Raw genomic sequence first — 27,518 nt, 5'->3', positions numbered from 1 at the left:
GACAGGCCGACATGATAACGCAGTGGGTGCATTTCACAATATACTGTATGTGAACACTCCTAAAAGTAATTTAATCCACAGTGCATGCCTAGGACACTTAACAGTTACAGCAGAGTTAAAATAAAAAACATGCTAACACAAAGTAAAAACCAAAGACAGTATATACAATTTTTAAATAGCTTTTAAATAGTAATAACTATGGTAAATAGTGAATGAGGTATATTTTAAGCTATGCCCATTTAGCACAGGGGAAGAAAAAAAATGAAGTCTAGAATTTACCAAGAAAATAAATATGCAGTAACCATGGTCATTAAAGAAGAAAGGGCTGTTTACTTTCTGCACTTGGCAAACTGGTCGTCCAGCTAAATATGGGCATGGTACTATGTACTATATGATGACGTATTACAACTATTAACAAAGATCTGTTAATGGTGAACAGCCAGATTTATGGTCATAGACTGACACTCTTAATTAATGTCCTAACCTAATCAACACTGCATCCACAAGGATTAGCAAGTCATCAGCTGCAGAGGCTGAAATATTCACTAGGTCCTGACATTAAGTAGCAGGCGAATTGTTAATGGAATTGGGAAAGTATTTTCTCTATTCATCTACAATCAATAAGCATTGAGTGTCATCCGATTTTAGTACTGCCACGGGTGTACTGGCCAGAAAACAGGATGTGAATGTGCTGAACAAATAAAAATAGTAAAATATTGTTTTATGCTCACCCTGCAACTGATTTGAAGCACAACTTTTCACACTGTCCTGTTTGACCCAGCTGTGTGAAATGCACTGTTGCCCCCACCTTGCTGTCACATTGTCAGTATGCTCATTCCTGTCTGTCTCTTTCATTATCTGCACTGTAAAGTTGCTACTTGGGCTGTCAAATTAGCCAAAAAATAAGGATTGAATATTCCAATTAAAAATAAGTAAATATAATATAACTTAGTTAATGATTCTGGGTGTTTTAAATGTATGTTTGTATGTGCTTTTTTTATACTTTATTATTAAAGTAACAGCTGCACAGCAAGAACAAACACTAAACAAAACCTACCAGTACTTGGACAACTGTATTTAAATAGACATGGCACTATTTTTAGTGCAGGGACACCAATTGAGTGCTACAAGATTCATGCAACATTGTCATAAGCCCCTCGTTATTTGCAGAGGCACTGCAAGTGTCAAATTAATAATAATGTAGTGCAGCGTGGTGCAAGCATGTGTGGTTTGTAAGGGTTGAAGCTCCTTTTATGGCTTGAGGTTCTGACAAGGATTACGAATCAGTTAGTAAGATGTGACAAGGTGAGAATAGCGAAGTAAAAGATTAGGCACGAGGCAGGCAGGTTGAAGGCAGACTTGTTGTATTACATTGGAAGTGTCCAATGGACAGCAGCAAGGAACAGGTCTGGGCATTCAGAATAAAAAGCCTATCAGCACCTATGGACTCGTCCAGAAATGTGGCTCCTTTGTGGTTTACGGGGTCATCATAGTATCAAGTCAGGGTCCATACAGTCTGTCTACTAATTACATCTCATTGTTTTAGGTATTATGTGTCCAACCAGCAGCCACATAAGACAAGGAATAATTGTAGGATACAGTGTGTTGGCGCTTTAAAGCAGGGATTTTAAACAAAAATTAGAATTATGAGTTATTTTCTATTTTCTTTAATGTGAAGGTGTTAGCATTAAACAACAGTCAGGGATCTTAAGGTTTTAAAGGGAAGGGAGACAATCTGATGCAAAATGTAATTTAAGAGAACCAGGAAAGCATTTAGAAGAACTGCTTCAAGTATACTTGTGGGATTAACCATTGAAAAGAACGAAATGGCTGATCTTTGAAGTGAAGTGCAAAAACAGATTTTCAAAATACTGTAGTTTTGCACAGTGCATCTATAACTTGATACCAAAATTAGTGCAGGTAAAACAAACAACTGTACTTTTACAATCAAATGTCAGCTTTTGCCTTTGAATAAGACCTTTTTAAAATTAATTTGAATTATATTCGAATAGCAGTATTTGATCTGGCAGCCCTTGTTACTACATACATGACAATATTCACTGTCAATTCACTCAGGACAATGTTAAAATAATTCTAGGCTATCTCACCCTCAAGTAGGACTGGGCGGTATGACCAAAATTCTATATCACGGTATTTTTCAAAACTATACCAGTTTCACAGTATTCAACGGTATTTTTTTCCCCATGCATGAGTGGATATTAACCACATTTTCCACTGCAATTACTGCAGCAGACTGGCTAAGAATAACCTATTCCACTGTCATGAGAATAGTACATTGTACAAAAGAACATTTTAATGTGCACACAAGTATTAATACAGGTTTGTATGGCCCCATAAAGTGATAGTTTTCAAGGGGGTGGCACTAATGAAGAGAAGGAATCAAATTGCATGACAGTTGCAGTCAAAATATAGAACCTTTTTATTGAACAAATTATGCAAACAACTTAAACTAAAATTTTGATATATTTTCAACCATCCAAAGAGGCATTTAGACTTTGTAAAATATCCAGAGGTGTTTGTCAAAAGTTGTATTGCACTGAACATGGCTTAGAAAAGGAATAAAGTATTTTTTGTAAACCAACTACACTTTCTGTTAATGTTAAAAATCTCTGTCCACTGACACGTTAACTATATGGATTTTAATGACGTTGGTTATCTCGATCCACCGCTTGCTTTTTTTGGCGTAGGCAGTCCTCTAGCAAATGCATCTACAAGTAACATCTGACTTGTGTGTCCTCTAGCTTTTTCAGTTTTACCTGAGGACGTGGAGGGTGCCATTCTTAGTTCCATACATTCATGGAACTCCAAAGCATGTTTGCGGCTAAGGTGGTGCAGCAAATTGCTCGTGTTACCGCCTCCGGCGACAACTTTAGCTCGACAGCATTTACAGTAAATAGTTGTTTGATCCACATCTAACCTTTTAAAACCAAAATCTCCAGACAACAGACGCAGCTCCTTTTGTTTCATCATGTTCAACTTTATCATCTGCTACAGCTTCAGTTTTGGAATGTTCTTTGTCCATTTTCACCGCTCAATGCCTCCACTAACGCATGTACTCCGTTGCATGCGTGTTTAGCAGTGTAGCAGTGAAAAAAGTTCCCCCTTAAACAGTGTCCCGCTGCGCCACGTTCCGAACGTTGTTTAGGCTATTTAAACCGGTATTGCAGCATAAGAAAAATTCATAACAAAAATAAACGGTTTTCGGTATGAACCGGTATACCTCCCAGCACTGCCCTCAAGCATCCTAAACATACTGTATAGTCTGTAAAATAGTCACATAGACTATGACTATTAACCAAAGGCTAGGTCTATGAGGATTATCGATATGCCTGTGATGATGGTAACCATGAGATGGAGGCAGGTACTAGTCAGAGTTACTGCAATCTCAATAATGCTGCAGAATATAGTAATGCAGGCTTCAGGCCTAAGTAGAATGCATAAGAATTTTAACTATAGGCACAAGAAATAATCCCACCCTGGACAGGATTTCCTCCATCACAAGAAAGGGCACTCACACGCACACCCATACCTATCAATTATCACATCTACTTAATCAGTTCAAAGTAATGGGGCAGGAGCCTATTCTGGTTACATTAGGCACAATGTAGTAGTCAGTCCTGAACAGAGTGTGAGCAGCAAACTTACACATAGACTGGCACATAATCTTATGCTGCTATATTAAAAAAAAGGCATGTAGTTAGGAGAAGAAAAATAGCCAGGTATTGTTGAGTTTTTTCAAAAGCTTTCTATTTTTAAGTCAAAATAATCCTGGATCTAGATCTTTAATCTACCATTGATGGAATGCCAGTCAAATTCAGTAGGAACCAAAGTCCCTACAGCAGAGTAACACTGCATTATCGGGCCAGGCCTAGCAAGAACAACCATATTTGAATTTCATGGTTATTTTTACATAATGTTTCTGTAAAATACAACATAACAAGCAATTAGACACAAAGTTCAGAACAATTTGAAAGGTTCTGAAACCACAACAGGACTAACTATATATTTATATTAAGAGTTCCCATTTTTTCTTCATGGTTTTTACTGCAATGGAAAGACTTGAGGATGATCTCCTGTTAAGTACCTTACTGTGCATGGTAGTTACATCTTGTTGAAGTGTTGGTACAAAGCATTAGGTTATTTAGAGAAAGCAGCCTATGCTAACAGTTACAGCACATGGTACCTGACACCAAATAAATAAATAAATAAAAACATGTTGTTTAAATACTGGGCACATTGTTTTTTAAATAGCAAGCCTACTTTTAAACAAATAGCCCAAAATGAAATGAACAGATAAGAAAGTTCATGGCGAGCATTTTATTATAGAGGACTAAAAATGAAATATTCATGTGTCTGTCTAATTTCCAATCTCATACCAAGTTGTTAGCATTCATATTTATGATGCCTTAAGGTCTTTGTTCACAGATTATAGTACATGCTTCATTATTTTCGGCTCATTACACAATTAGGTATCAATTCTCATTAAAATTACATTTACAATGGATATAATACTTAGTACAATGCACAGAAATAATTACCTACAATTGTAACATATAATCTACATTTAAATGATGCACTAATATAAACGCACAAGAATGCCTTCATGAACATACCACTGCCCCAGAGGAAAACAATAAGCTAAATGAAAACTATGTAAGCAGCTTTTTGTTCATATCAATTTCTTAATGCTTTAATTTATATACAGTTTATGTATATACAGTATACATATTAATATGCTGTATATGTTTTTTATCCTTTACAACCTCCTTTGATGTGTACACTAATAGATTCTTTAATGCAAAATCATGGTTGGGCAACCATCGATACATACATTTTCCTAATCCACTTATCCAGGGCAGGATGGCGGGGCAAACGTAGACAATCCCATCAGCCATCATGTGCAAATAAGGAACAATGCCAGGACAGGGTGCAGTTGTTAGAAAAACCACACTTTAAATTGCATGACTAACTTTAGCTAATTGACTGTTTTTGAATCAACATACTACACTGTACATTAATACTGTCTTGAAATCAAGTGACTAAAAAAACACCCAATAATCCTCTGATTTTATTACTAGGTATTCACTTTTTTCTTCACTTTCTAGTTTTTCAGAAAAAATGCCACTAAGTTTTTTTTAATTTGCCTGCATTCACTTTATATTAAAAATAATGCATGCAGTAAACTTGCACTAACACCTAAATCTATGGGCCTTACAAAAGAAGGCCTGTAAGCAAAATGAAACACTTACTTCCCCAGACTGGAATGTCCTTACTTTCAGCCTTCATCACAATGGAGGCCATGGTCATAGTGACAGGAATGGCATCAAAATATGAGGAATGTGGTGCAAGAGTCAAGATTGAAGCCTCTGTAGGTAAAGCCTGCTGTCCTTTCACTGTGATCCAATGGAAGCCACCCGCAAACCACATTGTCCGCATTATTACTTTCAGCAGAATATCCAAGACTCTACAAAGAAAAAAGGTGGGGTGGGGGGGGGGGGTATATACACAATCACCGATATTTCAAACCAGATAATTGTTTATGAAATATTACATATAACTCAAATATTTAATCCTCTAAATATTTAAACAATGGCATTTAAAGCAGCTGAATGTAAAAAATGGAACAATGTACTGTATATTTAAAGGGACTGATTGAACAACATTGAATGCACAACATTATAATGGCTGGTAGTCAGCAGAGGTACTTCCAAACTAATCCTTTAATTCCAGATAATAGATAAGTGAAATAAAAAATATTATTGATAACAATGGAGTAGATCTTATAAGGCAATTAATGAAATATATCAGAATAACTCACATTACCCAAGTAACATAAATTGCTATAGTGAAAGTGGCAGACTACAAACTGCTTGCTAAAATAGTATTTAACAATGGTTAACAGTCATAATCAACCAATCACCATACACCAGTTTTTCAGTGCTTAAAAAGTTTATTGGCTGCATTATTTTCCATCATCACATTCATCAACAACAACCTATTCATCAGGACTATAATACATTTTTTGTATTCAAGTATATTTAACAGTAAATAATTCATTTCACTAATTTAATTCCAACCCACTACACATGCCTTGAATTTTAATTAAAGAACTCAATCAGCTATAGACCACATCTTACTTCTTTTGAGGAAGTCTTCAAAAATTGCTGACATGCCTCAGCTAAAAAAAATGAACCCATCAAAAAAACTGTATATACAAGAAGTCATAAAAGAAAATAGATTCCTACTACTCAAAAATGAAAATGTGTGAGTGGCTGCTACTTATACTCCATATTTTACTCCTAGACACTATCCAAGACGTTCACATGAATCAAGCAAAAATAAAAGGTGTAACTAGAGCAGGGGTCCCTAATTCCAGTTATGGAGGACCACAGTGGCTGCTGGTTTTCGTTGTAAATCTTTTCCTAATTAGTGACCTGTTTTTGCTACTAAAAAACTTATTTTGAATTAATTTTAATTGACTTGCTCTGGAAGACTCAGACCTCGTTAATGTTTCTTTTTCCTTAATTAGCTGCCAAACAATAATGAGATACAATCTGAGCCAAAGCTTGACCAACAAACTGTGTCCATCATACAAATTTGAAAATAAAGATAGATGAAGGTCTCAGGAATGTTGATCTGCTCAGGTCCCCAAAACATCTCAACAGTGCTATTAGAAAAGAGAAAATCAACAATTTTGGAAATTACACTATCGCACTATGAAAGCAGCAACAAGTCATGGAATTAAAGAACTGGTTTAATTAACAACAAGACTCTGTGCCTAATTAAGCAACAGGTTGGAGTGAAATTGGTTGGAGTTTGAAACCCTGACTTAGTTGGTCTTCTGTTGGCTCACTCACTTCACAATTTATTACTGTTTGGGTGCCATTTAAGGAAGGAAATGCAGCAATTCAGAGGAATGCTAAAAATTCAGGGGAACAAATCTTAAAAAAAAACAAGTCAATTAAAATTAATTCAAAAGAAATTTATCAGAAGCAAAAACAGGTCTCTAATTAAGAAAAGGGTTAGAATGAAAACCTGCTGCCACTGTGATCCTCCAGAAGTAGAGCTGGGGACTCCTGCTCTAGAGCATTATGTACAAATGACTAGTAGGAAAACCTAATCTTAGTCTCTTTTCACTCAGAATTGGGAGTGGATGCTGCCTCTTTGGTTCTTTTGTTTCATCACAAAGTATTACACATTTATCCAAATAAAAAAAAAGTCAAGAATTAATATGAATCATCTCAAGCACTATGACAAGGGTTTGATAGATGCATATTGCAAAAAAGTCAAAGGCTAATGGCTTACTGTGGTGCCACATTAAGTCAAACCAGTCCAGTATCAAGGTCCAGTAATACTTACTGGAGAATGATGCAGGAGTCACATAGACTTAAGAAAACTAAAGCAGTACAAAAAGACATGCTTCTTAAACTAAGAAGGAATACCCAGAAGGAGTAATGCAAGGGATAATACAAAAGTTAAAAAAAAAACAAGAGTAAGTTAACCAGTTGACCCACAAATCTATCTATACATTATTTGAATCTCTGTCTACCATCTACTGCATACTTTCTCCCCTAAAGCCAATGTCACATTACATGACTTCTAGTTTGAGTGATGACACCTGCAGTTGTTGATCTCGGTGCCAGCGTATGTCAATTTAGATGACTGGGGATGTCAGATTATGGGACAGTGTGATGACTTTCCAGCACAGTTTTACATTTCCAAAGTATTACGAGCTCACCCCTTTTTCTGACGGACAGTAATGTGCTGCCTGATGGCGCCAGTGCTTGTGAAAAGGGTTAAGTAGTATGGCAAGTTCAGCTGCAGTCTCTGCCCTTTTTTTTCTTTTTTCCATTCTATCTCTTAGTACGTAAAAAAAGACATCAGAGAGGCATTTTTACTCTTCTGTTTCCAAGGTCCAAAACACCAACGGCTCCTTATTCCTCGAGAGTGTTCATTGGTTGTCAGCTGTCATGCACAAAGAGACTGCCCCTTTGATGTAAGACAAAAACTGAGTTGCTGGGTATGTCTGACTACACGATTGCCCCAACTCATTAAGATTATGTAAAAGAAGACTACAACTGAAAATTGCTGGAAAAGTTATGTAATGTGACATGACCTTAAGCATATCAAAAGAAGCATATTTTCCAGAGATCATATGCCTACACTTTCTTCTGGCAGCCCCAGAAGCTCCTGCATTTTTGAGCCCCAACTAGCATTCAACGAGACAGACAAGCCCCACTGGCAGCTCATCTATTCTAACATCCAGCAGGGGATCACAAATAATAGAAAGAAACCTCCTGCTGCCCTCAGGTGGAGAGAGAAAATCTAGTCTAATAGTTGTTCTAGCTTACCTTTCCGGTGCAGATACTCCCTTCTGAAAATAATTTCCATGGATCTCAGTTGTACTCATGTCACGAATATGTACTTTCAATATGATCACATAACATAAATTCATTTTTTGTTTTTGGGATCCTTCTATTGTGCCTTCAGTCGGTCCCTACCTAACTCCTATACAGTATTTGAGGATTACCATTTTGTTTTTCCTACCTGTTCAAAAATTTTTGACAAAACACTGTTTTACAAAGATGAAAGCCGCAATTGAAAATGTGATGTCAAAAACTTCAGAAAACTCAATAATATTATATATATATATATATATATATATATATATATTAAGTTGTAGGGACAACATGAAGGACAGGGCAAAACATTTTTCAAAATGCCACTAAAAATTTCAAAGAAAATAATGCTTTTTGCATTTGCTGTATATCATTTTTCTCCACTTAATGCAAATCAAAATACTATAAAGAACTTTTTAAATCACATACAACATTACAACTTCTAAAACATTCTCTCTTTACATGTGGCTCTAAAACAGTTAATCACATTTAACTTTACACTATATAGCACCTTCTATAGTGAACACCATCTCTAATCAGTTTTACATGACCATAAAGCGGGCGGCACGGTGGCGCAGTGGGTAGCGCTGCTGCCTCGCAGTTGGGAGATCTGGGGACCTGGGTTCGATTCCCGGGTCCTCCCTGCGTGGAGTTTGCATGTTCTCCCCGTGTCTGCGTGGGTTTCCTCCGGGCGCTCCGGTTTCCTCCCACATTCCAAATACATGCAGGTTAGGTGGATTGACGATTCTAAATTGGCCCTAGTGTGTGCGTGCTGTGTGGGTGTGTTTGTGTGTGTCCTGCGGTGGGTTGGCACCCTGCCCAGGATTGTTTCCTGCCTTGTGCCCTGTGTTGGCTGGGATTGGCTCCAGCAGACCCCCGTGACCCTGTGTTCGGATTCAGCGGGTTGGAAAATGGATGGATGGATGACCATAAAGCATACATGTTTATTTTCACTTATTTGTACAACTGGAATGCAGACAGTTAAATTACACTGTCGAGGCACACAGTGTAGGTCTTGCTCAATCAAGGTTTTCTATTGTCAGCCACTACATCATATGGCTGACCTAGTGTATAAAAAAGACAAATTGTCAGATTGAAAGGTACAGCATATTGTAGAATGGAAAGGTGTTTAATTGTATCATAGTACTGTAGTTATTTTACTACAGTAACAATCTAATGTAATCTCTAATTTGTAATGAAAACATAAAGCAATATCTTCAGAAACTGCCACTTAACAGAATCTGTGGGTTTAGGACCTGACCACGAAAGGAGCCTAAGCAGTGTGGAAGATGGAGGCGCTTCTTCTATGCAAAAATCTATTGGCCTGGGTGGCTACCAGCAAGTTCTTCTTAAGTGTCCTGGTTTGGTTCAGCTCACAGATTTGAGGTAAGTGAGGCAGATTGTTGCCTCTGACCCCCAGTGAGGTGTTAGGTGCGACTGTATACTAAGGTAAGTGCAACATAACAAGAGTATGGGAGGCAAGCACATATTGTATCTCTCTCATGCCATCATGCAATATAGTAACTAAGGTGGAGCATTTCTTGAGTGTTCTTCTTCAGGAGTAGGTGACATGGAATAAGAGTGCAGAAGCAGTAGATTTCACTCTTTCTTGTGTCACAGTATGCTTTAATGAGTGTTGCAGTGGGAGAAAAGCGTGCCTCTCTATCCTTTATGTTTAATGCAAGAAAAAACACGCTGTTGCATTTTTATTTTTGCATTCCTTTCCTTCTATAAGTCCTGTGGCCAGCCAACAAAGTTGGATTCACATAAATTTAATTTGCCTATGTTGATGTTCTATTGTACTGTTCTTGCAGAGGCAAACATCCTTGCCCACAGACTAGCATAACTGAAGGGAAAACAGAGAAATGTACACTTCATGCTGCATACCTAATTTTCCCAGTGGTGCACTGTGGGGCTGCTGGATTTTTGTGCAAAGGAAACCCTGGCAACATTGCTTGTGATTGGTCTAATATAATACTTTGACTGTGAGCATAGGCCACAACCAAAACATGTGAAGTCATTGTAATTCTGTCATGTACATCAAGTCAGGGTCTATGAGTCTTCACATTTCACAGTGGAACAATTCCCTATATTAAATTCTGCATTGCAGTGATAAATGAGTGGTATATCAGGACTAATATTACACAGATGTCTCAAATCCTACAGTAAGGATTTGTCAACAAACAACTAACACTTCATTATCTTCACAAACAAGAAACTCGGGTAGCTCTCTAGTCATTATAATCGGATATTTCATCTCGCATCTCCCATTAAAAATATCTTCCCTCTTTATTAGCTTTGGGATCCTTGTCCACATTACAAATCTGGATATTAATTTAATGATGGTGGATCATGCAGACCACATATGAAGTTGGTCAGAAATGGCCAGCAATTACATTTAATACATGTGAAAATTTTACATTTACTTATTTAGCTGACGCCTTTATTAACGGCGACTTACAACATTTATGATATTTTTCTCAACATTTATGATACAATTAGTTACATTATTTTTGGTTTTCCAAATGGAGCATCGGCAGGTCAAGTGACTTACTCAGGGTCACACAGTGTCAGTAGTGGGATTTATCTGAACCCACAACCTCAGGATTTGAAATCCAAAGCCTTATTTGCTACTCCACACTACCTGCCTATGTCTTGCCTGCAAATGTCTTTTTTATCCACTTACTGCTGGCCACTTTGAAAAGGTTCAAGGACTGGATATAACACATACAGTAGGAATGCAGCCTGACACTCCTGATCTACAGCAATTTACACCAAATCAATATACATAAAATCTAATTCAGTGATTAGCAGTAAAGTACAAAATTAACACGGTATTTTGAAAAAGAGCATAGGGTGCTTAGCGCCACTGTTAACGACAAGGCCACAAATAAACTAGCTGCCTTATAAAACCAGTATTTGATTAATAGTTTATATAGCCAAAACAAATGTTTTTTTCCCTATTAGACAGCAGATGGTGGGCAGTCTGAGCAATCCCAAGACGTTTTGTGAAGATAGGTGTTAAGAGTGACTGGTCACATTTACAGAGGATTGCAAAGTTCATGCACATTCCTCAAGTGATAGCACATGAGGTATAAACACCCATCCCAGACTAGCTAAAGTGAAGTGTAAAGCCAGCTACAGTTGCAACAAAATTCTATGAGCAATGAGCTAAAGAGACAAGAAAAAAGCTTTCCCATGATGAAACTTTTATCAATATTAAGAATACTGCCATTTTCAATCAGTATTAAAATTTAATGTTACTGATTTGTTGTGAAAACATTATATTGTTTCATTGCTGCTGTCATGTACATCATATGTGAGCACACATGTAGCCCTCATAATCTTTAAATATAACTGAAAGAATACATGCATCTCAGTTCTTTACTTGGGCCACCCTAGTATAGCATGAAATGTTCTTTTAATTCATAGCCTATTATTTTGGATGAAATTATGGAAAACCAATCAATAATAATCACCAAACTTGGTAAATAGTATCAGTGCACCTCTAAATTTAATATTTCAAGCATTTGAATATGGGATTGTCAGGAATGTGTCATTCAGCATGAACTTGGCCTTGAATGACTCACGATTCTTTTTTTATTTCATTGCTGACTTGCTCATTACAGTAAAACTTGGTTCTCAAGTCAATGCAATACTTCACAGCCACTACTGCAGTTTAAATGAATCATTTTCTCTTACATTAATGCCAAGTTAATTTTTCCAAATGAATATGCCTAATATGAAGATCAAGACCACAGCTTGTTGCCACGCGATTCCCAAAGGGAAACTGTACCTCACAAACGGTGCACTCAAGAGCATCCTTTTGATTTTCTTAATTTTTTTTTTTTGATCGAATTTAATTCTTTGCATTTATATAGCGCTTTTCTCACTACTCAAAGCGCTCAGCAATTGCAGGTTAAGGGCCTCGCTCAAGGGCCCAACAGAGCAGAGTCCCTATTGGCAATTACGGGATTCGAACCGGCAATCTTCCGATTGCCAGTGCAGAGCCCTAGCCTCAGGAATTTAACAGGGTTTTGCCCGATTGGCACCCCAAGCATTTGGCTTTTCTCCTGCCTCTTCATTCACTCTGTTACAATTGGAATTACGTTAATTGTTTATATTTAACAATACTGTTTCCCAGGGTGGTGGTAGGATGTTTCAGTATGATGTTTCTGCCATCAGCTGGATCACTGATATATTTGTTTTGTCTCACTGTTAAATGTTTTATAGAATTTCTGTCCAAACAAAGGCAACTACTTGATAAATGTCTCCTGATTGATAAACCTATAATGTTAGCATAGACTTCTTTTGCTAAATTGCAACACCAACCACAAGCTTACTCACTGAACGTAAGTCTGGCTTGCTCAGGTAACCTTTATATTTTTTCCAAGTGTATAGCCTTGATTTTTATCCTTGCTGAATATTTATCAAAACTTGTGCTAACTTCCATATTAGTCAAGATTTCAAATTGTGCTTTATTTATAAAACATACATTACACTACTGCGGTGGGTTAGCACCCTGCCCAGGATTGGTTTCTGCCTTGTGCCCTGTGTTGGCTGGGATTGGCTCCAGCCGACCCCCGTGACCCTGTGTTTGGATTCAGCGGGTTGGAAAATGGATGGATGGATGGATTACACTAAATTATTGCATAGTAAAAGTTTATATACTCAATCCTTGGGGATCAATTTATGTAGGGCTATGGGGGCAAAACAAAAACAGACAGATGGACTTTACATACTTTCTCCACCAGGAAAGCGGCTCCTCCATACCACTGTCTGAGCGTCCCATGGAAGCAAGGAAAGCAAATGGCCAAGCAAGGAGCATCATGAAGGCAGCGAAGAACAGCCGGATTGGAAACAGGGTGACTGTCATTAGTGCAATCTAAAAAATAAGAGAAGGAAAATACATGATAAATATGAAACTTTATCAGACATCTTGGTTAAGCATAACCCTACAAACTATTTTTTAACCCATATATTGAGGTCAAATGCAGTTATGGAAAAAACCTTAATTAAAGGAATTTCAGGTACAGTAGTTTGTAGAATTAGATTCTAAATTAACTGTAAATTGCTGCAGCTCTCAAGGAGTTAAGTTTGGGACTAAAGGTAAAAAGTCAGCACTTATTAAATGTAATTTTGACAATACTACATGCACGTTAAGATAAGCATAAAATTTCATTTGGAATTCTTTAGTTATTTTACCTCCATTGTTAAACCAATGTGAACAGTTTTCTCATCAAAAAAAAAAAAAGAGTTCACAAAGTAAGGCAAGGCCAACAAATGAAGACAAACTATTTGGCGTTTTTATAATCAGAGTTACCTTAAAGTAGGGCATGGTGATTACAGATCCAGCATCCTTAGCATGAATCCCACACAAAGGCATTTCTGTGGGGATTTTGCCCAGTCTCCTTGTGTTTGTGTAGATTTTCCACTGCATATTCCTAAAGATGTGTGTTAGCTAAACTGTCGTTAATTAAAACTGTCCACTTTAAACAGACTTTATGCGAGTGTGGGCATGAGTAGGACCTGTAATGGACCACATTCTGCCAGGGTCTTTTTGTACTTTGGGTAAGTGCCCTGCTCCCCTGTGACCCTGAATTGGAGTTGAAAAAATATGCAACTTACAGACAATCTGCAAGTGCACAGTAATGGTTTGTCTTTTATATTCATTCTACTGTCAACTTAAAGCTACATTACTTAGTTCATACTATTTATTTCTCTTTATCAGCTCCATCTCTTCAACCGCAAGACTTAATGCATTTCCTCCAGTGGCAGCTTGCAGTTCTCTTTGTCAGATTTCCAGCACTACATTCATCAGGTCAAAAGCACATGAGCTGCACTGTCTTTTTAAAATTCTATTATTGTTGCATTTGCTGTCTGTCCTCTTCTTGCTTTGCAGGGAAGATAGGAGTGTGGAGAACATGGGGTGAAATCTTGTTCTTCTAAAAAACCTCTGTTATCACGAGGCTGCAACTGGAATAGCACAATCACTTTGCAGATATAACCAGTATATTTGACATTGCTTATTTTTGTTTTAAGGGACAAATGACTATACTGTATCTGGCAGACTTGCAACTGTTTACATATGAACGTGAAGTACAACAGTAGAAACCTGATTATCCAAGGTAATATGGACTGATGCTACCTCGGACAACTGACAACTTGGATAAAATGGATGGCTGTTGTAGTGATGATACTGGACAGAGAAAATGGGGGCTCACAAAGAGAGAGAGTTCATCTGATGTCATCAGGGAAAGGAGATGGGCTTTATGCAGATGATAGATGGAAGTCTCCATTTAACTCGCACTGCAAAGTGCTCACCTCTGAGCCAAAAAGCTTAGATTCATAGCTCACCACCAGCAGTGCACCATAATCCAAATCTTCAAAATGATATGTTTCGTTATGCGAGTCCACAGCAATTCAATTGGCGAGAAGGGTGGGATTTACACTGTGGATGGGTGGAGTGAAATGGGGACATTGCACCAAGAAAGTGGGAGCTGACGCAGAGAGAGAGATTAGCTGATGGCACCAAGAAAGTGCACCATTCACAGTGATCATAGATGGGCTTTGCATGGCTGACAGTTTAAGTACTCCATTTAGCTCACACCACAAAGTGCTCACCTTTGAGCCAGATACGCAGATTCACAGCTCCCACCAACAGTGATCGAAATGGATAAACACAAAAATCCTAAGTGAATGAAACTGTAGGGCATGTGTACACTGTCAAGACTGGCGACACACTGAAAATAACCAAGTGGTGCTGTTTGGGGACGGTGATTGAGTCCAGGCTACATTCCCAGTGTCACTAGTTTCTTGACTGCCCACTTGGCACAGTTGAGGGTAAAAGTATAGTATTTACGCACTCGTGTTCACACCAAAGCTTTTATGAATTAGAAGAAAAGTTGTGTAATTACGCTTATAGGTTCACCTTAGATAATGTGAAACACTGGTCAATTGGAACGCGGATAATCAAGGTTCCACTCTTTATATTTAAATCACAAAGACACATTTGGCTAATTTATCAAAAAAAAAAAAAAAATGAAGCTCTGCTAATGGCAAAATGATGATGCATATATACACTCATTGATACAGTGACAATAAATGTAACTGTTGTTTCTCTCCTTCTTGAAGCATCAAAGCAACAAAGATCAAATATGCATATTCCTTTCTGCAAGCTAATTCATAAGATGTTATCAATCATAATCTGTCATGATATTATAATGTGCCTAAAGAGACTGATCGTCAAGAAGCAAATAAATTAAAGAACTGTTTATAATGAAACACTTGCAGCTATATTACATTGCTGGAAAAAGCTCATTGAGGACAATGTAAGTGTATTAAATTTATAGGGTCACATTTGTTTTTTTTTGTTTTTTTGACAGCGACCCTCTGCTTTACTAAATGTGAGGACAGAAGTGACACATGCACCCTTCTCGCTACACTTGCATTCTGGAGGAAATTCCCAGCATGATAATTCTGTTACACAGCATTTGACACTGTCCAACATGACATTATACTGTCCAGAACAGAAAACATTCTGGGTGTCTCTGGCACTGCCCTCCAGTGGTTCAGGTTTCTATCTGAAGGACAGGCAAGAGTTTATTAATCTTTGCAACAGCAGATCCAGCTCAGTGTAAGTCACTCAAGGAGCTCTTCAGGGCTCTGCCCTCAGCCCTCTGCTCTTTAGTATCTACATGCTTACTCTTGGCCATATTTGTAGCTTTGGAATGGGTTATCATTTTTATTTAGATGATGCTCAGATCTATGTCAGTGTTAAAAGTGAAACTTCATAAGAGCTTTCTCAACTCACAACATGCCTCAGTGACAACTCATAACTTGCCTCAGTGAAATTAAAACCTGGATGACGTAAAACTCATTAAAATTAAATTGAAAAAAAAAAAAAAAAAAAAAAAAAAAAAAACTCCTGTAAATTGGTACTAAGGCTCAGCTTAAGAAAATGAGCTTCTTTTCAATCATGATCTCATCAGACCTTCTTCTACTATAAGGAATCTCCATGTCATTTTTGATGCCTCCCTTTCTTTTTCTGCCCACATTCATCACACAGAAACTTTCTTACTTCCACCTTTATAACATATCCAATGTTCACTCATTCCTGTCCTTTTCCAATGCTAAGAAACGTGTCCATGCTTTTATCACATCCCACATAGACTACTGTAACTCTCTGCTGGCAGGTGACCCTTCTAATCTTTTATCATAGCTCCAACTGATTAAAACCTCAGCTGCAATAGTCCTTACACAGACCTGCAACACCAAGCACAAAACACCATCCTGCTTTTCCTTCACTGGATCCCTGTGTCTTACTTAACTGAATATAAAATGCTATTAATAACATACAAAGTGTCCCTGCATTGGACTACATCAGTGACCTTTTCCATCAATAATCTCCTGTCCACTCACTAAGGTCCACCAATTCTGGCAATCTTGTTGTGCTCCACACTAACCTTTCACTCTGTGGGTGACACAGCCTTCACGTCTATTGTACCCAGACTTTGGAATGACCTCCCGAAATTAATTACATCGGCTGACTCAATTCATTCTTCTCAATTCATTCCTTCCTTCAGTTAACCTCTCAGTTCAGATGCCCAAGAAGATTTGTGTGTTCGTTGTAACAAAACAATATTTGTGATATTTGTTCAGGGTTTCTTCTAGTATTGTATTTAAAACTTTACTCTGGTTTATTGTCTTTAATTCTTTATAATGCTTTTTTTATATATTTATTCAAGAATAGTAATAGAAAATTAATACCTTAAATGAAAACATTCTATGGACATGTTTTACTCGACAATGCAAACAGGGGATATGTATTTAGTTATTGATTTATTTCACTTTGTGTCTGTGCTTGTTGTATTTTAGCATATGTATTCACAATTAGTTAATTGTTTTCAACAATTAAAAAAGTATGAGACCCAAATTAACTACAAGCACAAAATGAAATAGCCTAAAATATATAAAACAACTGGTGACCATGACATTCAGCTTGTCCTGATCGTATAGTATGTGTGTGTTTATGCTGCTTGGTGTCGACATAAACAAAATAAATTTCCATTTGTGGAGTTTAATTGCATCGAAACTACTTGAAGAGGTGCTTGTTTCCTTCACTCTACTATGTACACAAAGAGAACAATAAAAAGATAGTTTGTTTAGTTGATGCTTTCTCCCAAAGGCAAACAACCCTTAAGCAAATATATCTAGTACAACTTCTTTGTCATTAGGTCACACAATCTGCACAAAGTCCTATGAACTTAATCAAGTGGACAATTCAAGTAGCCTGTATACTTGATTTTATATATTTTCTTTAATTTCTCAGTGACAACTATACAGTTAGGTCCATAAATATTTGGACAGAGACAACTTTTTTCTAATTTTGGTTCTGTACATTACCACAATGAATTTTAAATGAAACAACTCAGATGCAGTTGAAGTGCAGACTTTCAGCTTTAATTCAATGGGGTGAACAAAACGATTGCATAAAAATGTGAGGCAACTAAAGCAGTTTTTTAACACAATTCCTTCATTTCAGGGGCTCAAAAGTAATTGGACAAATTAAATAACTGGAAATAAAATGTTCATTTCTACTACTTGGTTGAAAACCCTTTGCTGGCAATGACAGCCTGAAGTCTTGAACTCCTGGACATCACCAGATGCTGTGTTTCCTCCTTTTTAATGCTCTGCCAGGCCTTCACTGCAGCGGCTTTCAGTTGCTGTTTGTTTGTGGGCCTTTCTGTCTGAGGTTTAGTCTTCAACAAGTGAAATGCCTGCTCAATTGGGTTAAGATCAGGTGACTGACTTGGCCATTCAAGAATTTTCCACTTCTTTGCTTTAATAAACTCCTGGGTTGCTTTGGCTGTATGTTTTGGGTCATTGTCCATCTGTATCATGAATCAATTTGACTGCATTTAGCTGGATTTGAGCAGACAGTATGTCTCTGAACACCTCAGAATTCATTCAGCTGCTTCTTTCCTGTGTCACATCATCAATAAACACTAGTGTCCCAGTGCCACTGGCAGCCATGAACGTCCAAGCCATCACACTGCCTCCACCGTGTTTTACAGATGATGTGGTATGCTTTTGGATAATGAGTTGTTCCATGCCTTCTCCATACTTTTTTCTTGCCATCATTCTGGTAGAGGTTGATCTTGGTTTCATCTGTCCAAAGAATGTTTTTCCAGAACTGTGCTGGCTTTTTTAGATGTTCTTTAGCAAAGTCCAATCTAGCCTTTCTATTCTTGAGGCTTATGAGTGGCTTGCACCTTGCATTGCACCCTCTGTATTTACTTTCATGCAGTCTTCTCTTTATGGTAGACTTGGATATCGATACGCCTACCCCCTGGAGAGTGTTGTTCACTTGGTTGGCTGTTGTGAAGGGGTTTCTCTTCACCATGGAAATGATTCTGCAATCATCCACCACTGTTGTCTTCCGTGGACGTCCAGGTCTTTTTGCGTTGCTGAGTTCACCAGTGCTTGCTTTCTTTCTCAGGATGTACCAAACTGTAGATTTTGTAATATCTATATTGTAGCAGTTTCTCCGATGGGTTTTTCTGTTTTCGCAGCTTAAGGATGACTTCTTTCACCTGCACAGAGAGCTCCTTTGACCGCATGTTGTCTGTTCACAGCAAAATCTTCCACATGTAAGCACCACACCTCAAGTCAACTCCAGACCTTTTATCTGCTTAATTGATAAGGACATAACGACAGACTTGCCCACACCTGTCCGTGAAATAGCCTTTGAGTTGATTGTCCAATTACTTTTGAGCCCCTGAAATGAAGGGATTGTGTTAAAAAAATGCTTTAGTTGCCTCACATTTTTATGCAATCGTTTTGTTCACCCCACTGAATTAAAGCTGAAAGTCTGCACTTCAACTGCATCTGAGTTGTTTCATTTAAAATTCATTGTGGTAGTGTACAGAACCAAAATTAGAAAAATGTTGTCTCTGTCCAAATATTTATGGACCTAACTGTTTACCAAAAACAAATACAAATGTATACTTTATATTACCAACCAATACAGAGTACAGGAAAAACAATAAAACACAGGAACTAACATGGATATAATATGATATGTAAAACATGGTATCTAACGATTCTGGTGTTAAACTGAATGTTCTTTGGCTGTTTGCTGTACATATAATCAGTGACAAGAACTTTTTAAATTTGCTGGTTTGACTTTAGTGTTACAGTTAAGATCTAGCAGAAAGAACAGCATGTACATGTGGTGTCTTAAAAATGGCATTATTTCAACTGATGGTAAGACAGACACTATTAGTAAATGTCACTAGCCTCCAGATGGCTTTTCTATTTTGAATAGCTGTGTTAATATAAAACATGGTGACATCACCATGAAGCAGCAATAATTAAAATATATACTTCTAACTCAGGGCAGGCAGAGTGGTAGAACTGCTGCCTCGCAGTAGAGAAACCAGTGTTCGTGCCCCAGCAAGGAGTTTGCATGTTCTTCATGACGTGTCTGCATAGGTTTCTGCTAGTTTCCTCCCACTGTCCAAAGACTTTCAGGTTAGGTGAACTGGTAACTCTAAATTGACCCTAGTGTGTGTTTTGTGTGTAGGTGTATGTGTTCATCCTGCTTTGTGCCATAAGATAGCTGGGATAGGCTCCAGCTTAAGCAGGTTATAAAAACTACATGAATTCTACAATTGAGCCTTCTGCATTAAGGCCTCAGTGTTTGGGTGCAGCACAGTACATCATGAAGACCTTTGAGAGGCTGGTCCTGGATTATACAAGTCCACTTATAAAAGACCATCTGGATGTACTGCAGTTTGCCTACTGGACAAAACTGGAGTGGAAATTGAAATTATCTATCTGCTCCACAAGGCTTACACCTACCTGGACAAAGCCGACAGCACTATCAGGATGTTTTTGATTTCTCCAAAGCATTCAAAACCATTCATATAAATATACATGGCAATATATACATTGTGGAGGGTGCTATATATATATACAGTATATATATGTATGTGTGTATATTATATATATATATATATATATATATATATACACACACACACACACACACTAGAGGGCTCCGCCCCCTGCTTGCTTTGCTCGCCAACCCCCGTGTTTGGTCATTCGGATATACAATTTTAAATGCTTTTTTTTCTTTGGAATTGTTTTAATTTCATTATTTGCACTTTTACTTTAAAGCTTCAATAAAAACAATATTTGGAATTACCTTTTCATCAAGATCGCATTGAATTTTGATTCCGTTTTTGGAGATACATTGTGACAACGCAACGTATAACTGCCTGTGTGTGAATTTCGTTTCTTTTTCTCTAATAAATAATCTGACTTTTTCTAATGTTTATCCCTGTGATTTGTTAATTGTCATAGCAAAAGCTATTCTCACGGGAAACTGTAAACATATGAATGGCATATCAAGATCTCCTTTGGTGTGTAATGTTATTTGTGGCATATATACTACATTGCCTTTCTTGTCACCTGTTAAAATTTGCATTGCTTCTCCGTGATCATAAATATACACCTGACCGAATTGTGTTTTCTTCTAAATTAAACTTGTCGTTGCTTTAATTGTTGCGGGACCACAGATTCTCATAGTGTATGGTCCATTATTGTGTAAATCTACGTTTTAAGCATTATATGATGTGAAGGCGAAAAGATTATGTTAGACTTCTATATTTTGCCTGTAGTGTTTGTGGATTCTGAGGTGGGCTGGTGCCCTGCACGGGGTTTGTTCCTGACTTGCACCCTGTGCTGGCTGGGATTGGCTCCAGCAGACCCCCGTGACCCTGTTTTCGGATATAGCAGGTTGGGAAATGACTGACTGTGGATTTCACTTTCCCCAAACACCAAATCTTTTAATTTTGTTAGATACGCATCCTCATTGTGTAGAAACACTACTTTTCCCTGATGGCAACATGAATTAGACAATCTACAAGTCTCGGATTTAAACTTCAAAGCCTTACAATATTTCCATACTTCTGACATATCACCTATGTCCATATATTCGATCTCTATTCGCCTTTCCATTATTTCACCAAGTAATAATTTCTCTTTGTTAGCGCTAATGCGATCTTTACTATCTTTTTTTTTCAGCCTTTCGAATTCCACTGCTTTCCTAATCTCTTATCTGCATTTTTTTCTCTCCAATGATTTTGGGTCTCTTTTATCCTCACTGCTCTTTCTTCTTCGCTTAGTCACTGAATGTATTGCTTAGGCGTTTCATCTATAACGTATTGTCCTTATACGCTTTATATGAGCTGAGAGCACAGGATCTGTGTCTGCTAAAAGCCTTTACACGACTGAGAGTTATGATGACCGTGGTCTTATTTAAAAATGGTTGTAAGTAGTGCATGACTTGCAAGAATCTTATGTTCCAAGTCCCCGCGAGACGGTCCTGGGACAATCTCTTGGCACCAAGTCTCATGTTTAAGGTCCCCGCGAGACGAAAGAGATTGGCCACAGATCTTTTAAGTGTCTTCTGAGAAGATCACATCTAGTCTCCATTCCAAGATTTTTTTTATAATATATACACACACACTCACACACACACATACATACACACATCTATAGATGTTTATTTATTTTAAAATATAATTCAAAGACCATAACAGCAGTTTTTGGATCTTAGCCTTTCAATTATTATAGTAAAGGAAAATCTATACTTTAAGAAAAGGAAGTCATAAGGCAGTTTATTACATTAAATAATAATGTTTAAAAGTAGACCAAAGTTGAATAGTAAAAGAAAGCATTTATGTTGGGGCCCAAGTTCCCACAAGAGTGGTGGTAAAGCAATTACAGCATCGAAAGGTTATTCATCTTTCAAGCCTGCTGCAAGTATCTGCTCCTGAATTCTGATGAGGCCTACCATACTTCCATGCATTAGCATGTATTTTAAGCTACAGACTCCATTAATAGCTTGCATAAATTATATGTTATTCCCCTAATAACTAAATGGGTGAAAGGCTAGCAAAAATATATATGAAAAAAATGAAATGACATTAATAAAGTGATGAGTGATTATATTTTGCATAGAAATTATTTCAAGCATTATTTTCTTTATATTGTTCCAACACAGAAATTGTTCACGCAAGATTATAAGGAGGTCATCACTCTACTGCATTTTTATTCTTTGTATAGCAGATGCCTTTCCCCAAGGCAGCTTTTAAAAATCAATATAGATTATGTAAATACAAAACAAACAAATACAAGGTAATAATCAATAGATAATAACATTTAAGGTGGAATGTGAGAGGCTTATGTATTCCAGCTTTTACTAGGACTTCAAGATAAAGCAGTAATATAACAAAAGGAAAGATAGCTAATGATCGGAAAAAAATGGAGTTATTAAAAATACAGGAGGACAGAAAGCTTAATCTGTTTGAAGATGGCTCTTCAAGAAAAATATGGGAATAGATCTGAAGGTTAATTTCACGGGGGATAGAGACAATACAGACCTCTGGGCAATTGCTAAAAAGGCTAAAAAGTTAGTAAATGGGCTTGAGCTGACATACTGTATGTTGAACACCAGAGACTATAGATATTATGAGGAGCAGGGCCATGCACACATATGTGGGTCAAGATAAAACTAGTTATCTGAGGCCTAACAGTAACAGAAGCAGTACTAACAACAGAGGTTATCCAATTACAATACAATATCAGATTTGGCCACTAAGTTGTATACTGTTATGAATAAACACACATAACAGGAGAACCCACTCTGGAGGCATTGAAAACACCTGAATAGAGGCCATATTAAGCTTAAAAGGGGGCAGTAGCTTGCGCAAAGAGTTAAGAAAATTACACTAAAGCAACCTTTAAGACGGTATGAGGGTTCTCAATGGAAAAGCAAATGGCAATTAAGTGTAGGAGTGTGTGGCAAATGGCGTAGTCAAGTATTAAAATAAGAAAAATGTTTTGAATAATCGGCACATTTTCGTCAGCCTAAATGGTCTTTGCCTGTCAAATATGCTCTGTCGCTTCTAAACCTTTCCACTTAATCATAAACTTCTCTTCTATATACAGTTCTTCATACCATGTTCAAATTTTTTGGTCAGTTGTGGTATCTTCTGACCTTAAAAAATCATTAACAAAGTCAACATAATTACAACTTAACTGTTTAATATACTGAATACTGCTGGTTAGTGTTAAAATCAACAATGGTCATGTAATTTACTCTTGTAGTTGATTTTAAATGGGATTGTTATACAATATAAATACGTTTTAAATGGGGTAAATCATACATGACAAACTGAATACACAGCTAATAAAAACTTTGGAGTTTACATTTACAGTACACCCCCAAAATTCTTTGGGGGTTACATTTCTAGTGCACCCTCGAATTGTGAAAAACCTCAAATTTTGGATGTGGTTAAAAAAATGCCTATGTTTATAGTTTAAACCCTAAATATGCCCCCAAAACACTTTAATTAAATTTCAAACTCAGCTTAATACATTACCTAAAAAAAGAATGTAAAGGTAAACCCGTATACTGCACAGTACTGTACTGCTATGTCTCCCACAGTGCTAGAATGTAAAATACCGATGTTACCGCTATAAGTACTGTAATTCATGCAAGTGCATTTTCATTGCCAGAAGACTTAGAAGGTGCAGGACCTTTTGGAGGCATCTTGGGGCTTTAACTCTTAAACTGACACATACTTGGGGGTTAATGAATCCCTGGATGCCAAATACTTTTTTGCTGTACTTTAAGTAAACGTCACAATTCACAAAGAAAAAAAATTTTAATGGTACACTTTTTTCATGCAAAGAGCGTCACAATTACTGTAATACTGATCATTTTACACACTGCTAATGAGCTGTAAAAACTATTTAAAAAAACTACTGGAACAATATGTACAAGGTGTAACTGATGCCATGGATGAAATCACCGCGCCAACTGCGCTTAAACTGGCTACATGCAAGCACACAGAGGTAAGCGCGGACGCTGGCAAGCTATAGTGCAGTGGCTCAATCCCAGAGACAGTCAGGCTGCAGTGCTGCAGGATGTCACGCTTGGGTCACAGAATTGCACAGAATCACAGGAGATTGTAGAAACAGGAACTTAATTCAAACACTTCAAACAAACATGTCTCTTTCAGAAATAAAACGAGCTCAGTATGTAGTTACTGTAGTTATCGATTAAAAGAATAGGCAAACATCATAGGGGAGCACAATGGGAGCGGGACCTGCAACAGGAGCAGAGGATGTTTGGAGGGGTGGGGGGAGAGAAACAAAGCAATCAGCCAAAAAGGACACATGCTGTATGTGTAGCGTCGCGTGAGAAGCATATCATGTGACACAGCAGCCGCAAGAAAGCCCAGCAAGTAAGGGAGCAATGTGAAGGTAGTCTATCAGCATTATGTAAGAGGGTTTTTTTGAAGAACACTCAGCTGGGGATGCATTACAGTCAATCAGCAGCAAGGACAAATGAGTAACGCTATAGCGGTTCTGTGCCACTAAGATTCACACTGTTGAGAAGACGGCGATTTATTTATCTTTATGGTGGAGATTCTAGGGACGCACCAAGCCTTGGCCGGACCCTTACGCACTTACAAACAGAGACAAAAACAAAGCAAACCGGTAATCAAACAGCAAATAAAGAATGTAATGAAAACAAATGAAATAAGTGAAAACAATGATACCACCCCTGTTCCCCTTACGGCGATTACACATTAAATACAACAAAGCACAAACAAAACATACAGAGTAAATCATGAAAAACATTCATGAAAAACAGCAACAAATGAAATGCAATGATGAAAATAGATAGTTCAACTGCTAGTTCCTGAAATGGTGAAGACGGGTGGATGGGTTCAGGAGCACTCCTTTCTTTGCAGGATGGCCATAAATCCACTTACAGTCCTCAAGTACACAGGCAGACGGCAGACAATCCAGACGCACAAAACGATCCAGGACAAAACGAATAAGTACAGGTAACCCAACAGAAGGCAGGCAAACAGGAACTTGTAACACAAATTAAAAAAACTTTTTTTTTGCTTTTGGTCACCGGCCCCCTTTTTAAAAGCCGCGCTGACATCCTTTGACCCCAACAGCCCCAGCACCCTCAGCAGAAGACCAATCAGAGCAAGACTGGGAGTTGCAGCTTCAAATTCTATGGGCTACTTTCACCACCCCAAGCCACGTTTTCCAATACAGTTGCTTCCTGGTTTCTCTACAGTGCAGTATTTCCACGATAAAAGCCATAAAAATTGAGGAGGATATTTGCGGTTTCTGCTAACAATTGTTATAGGTTCTAAGGAAAAATCTGTGAATGACTGAGGCCACAAACTCTGAACCGCGACTTCGCGGGAGTCTACTGTATATACAACTTCAAAAGAGGTCAACATAATCGAGTAACATCAGTCTAGGGGACTCTTTAGAAACAAGTGTGACAGGTAAAAGGGCCCAACATTAATCATCAGAAGTGAAAAGCTCAAAACAATATAAAAGCAAGCTACAATTCCCAGATTTACAAAACCTAATGACTAATATTACTTAGACAAAAATTCACCAAACAAAAACTGTCCTAATGAATGCAACCTCCAAAAAGGACTTAAAGGTTCATGTTCCAACAAAGTATTCATTGCCTAATCAATGTAGAGAAGCAATTAAATTGGCAAATAAAGCATTACTTTATTCTGTAAAATCTGTTCAATATAAATCAAGGCATATTATGCTTAGACTACATAATGCACTAGTGAGAATGCATCTGGACTACTATATGTAGGTCTGGACACCACTGTACAAGAAAGAAATAGCAGCATGTGAAGCTGTGAAGAGGAGTGGAAACAACTGTGTATCCCAGCACTTACGAATGCGTTGTACTGTGACAGGCTCAGAGAATTAAATCTGTTTAGTCTTGAGCAGAGGAGACTGCGTGGGGACCTAATCTAGGCTTTCCAAATTCTCAATGGTATTAATAAAGCATATCCAACAAAATTCTTTCAGCTTAAAGGTGAATCATCACATACTCGAGGACACTAGTGGAAATTAAAGGATAGTGTATTTAAGGCTGAAGCCAGGAAGCACTTCTTTATGTAATGAGCTGTAGGAATCTGGAACAAACTTCTGAAACATGTAGTTGAAGCAGAAGCCATTACAACCTTTAAGAAGTATCTGGATGAGATTTTGGGACAAGTCAGCTCTTAGTTAAACAAATGAGCTTAATGGACTGAAGGTTCTCCTCTTGTTTGTAAAATTTCTTATGTTCCTAAGGTCCAACACCATCTCTTTGTCCAATATAGCTAGGTTTATCAATATAATTATACTAAGATGAAGCAGCTCGATTTAGCAGTCATTTGGATGCTGCCAAGTATCTACTGAACACATAAAATCAATGTGTTCATCAGTGGTTATGTCACTGATACACCATACTTAGTTATTAAGAGAACATGCATTTGAAAATGCATGCTGGACATTGAGATAAAGATTAAGGTATTAAAGTCTTCATCACAACATATACTGTACTTTTGTGACAGTAATCTACTCTGAATTTTAAAGAAATGAAGGATATGACTTTAAGATGAATTCCTAATTCACTCCTGTCCAGAGTGCATTTAGGTTTTTTCAGAAAACGTAACATATTTTGGTAGATACTTCTTACAAAGGGATCATAGGTCATATAATTAAATGATGTGGTATTAACAGCAAAAATTAACTGGATTGTAATTCAGATATTGAAATTCTGGCTGTTGGAGTCTGTCCATGTTATTTGACCGGGGGATAAATTACATCATCCTTATTAATCTTTATATAAAGATGCCTTTAAGTGTAATCTACTTGCTCCCTTAGGCAAATCTGACCACAACCTGATCGTCTTATTCCCAGCTACAAGCATGTTATTGTAATTGCTATTTTTTTTTATACTTCTTTTGTCTTTTCTGTCTTTGTATAAAAAGGTGAGTAAGCAAAGTAAGAATTTCATTACATGGTTTTTACATGTGTTTTAGTGTTTATATGACAATAAACTTATTGTATCTTATTAAATGCCAAACTCTTAGCACCAGAATAGTGGAACCTGGAGGCTGAAATTACTCCGAATGACTGCTTCCAAATTAGAGACTGGGAAATGATGTGCGAGTCAAATAAGGACAATCATTT

At 37.4% G+C, this 27,518-nt stretch overlaps 1 protein-coding gene across 1 annotated transcript in view; it reads right to left on the bottom strand.

The window, feature by feature from the left end:
* LOC114664018 (lysophosphatidylcholine acyltransferase 1-like) overlaps window positions 1–27,518 on the bottom strand; it is a 175,351-nt gene that overhangs the window by 52,444 nt on the left and 95,389 nt on the right. The window contains exons 2-3 of the mRNA XM_028817990.2: window positions 13,163–13,305; window positions 5,271–5,485 (exon numbers count right to left, since the gene is read on the bottom strand). Coding sequence (XP_028673823.1) covers window positions 5,271–5,485; window positions 13,163–13,305 — 358 coding nt within the window. The remainder of the gene's footprint in view (window positions 1–5,270; window positions 5,486–13,162; window positions 13,306–27,518) is intronic.

This window comes from Erpetoichthys calabaricus, chromosome 13 (genome assembly GCF_900747795.2).
Source record: "Erpetoichthys calabaricus chromosome 13, fErpCal1.3, whole genome shotgun sequence".
In the NCBI taxonomy this organism is placed as follows: domain Eukaryota; kingdom Metazoa; phylum Chordata; class Cladistia; order Polypteriformes; family Polypteridae; genus Erpetoichthys; species Erpetoichthys calabaricus.
Note: the sequence above shows the minus strand (reverse complement) of the source record. Positions and strands in the feature narration are given on the sequence as shown.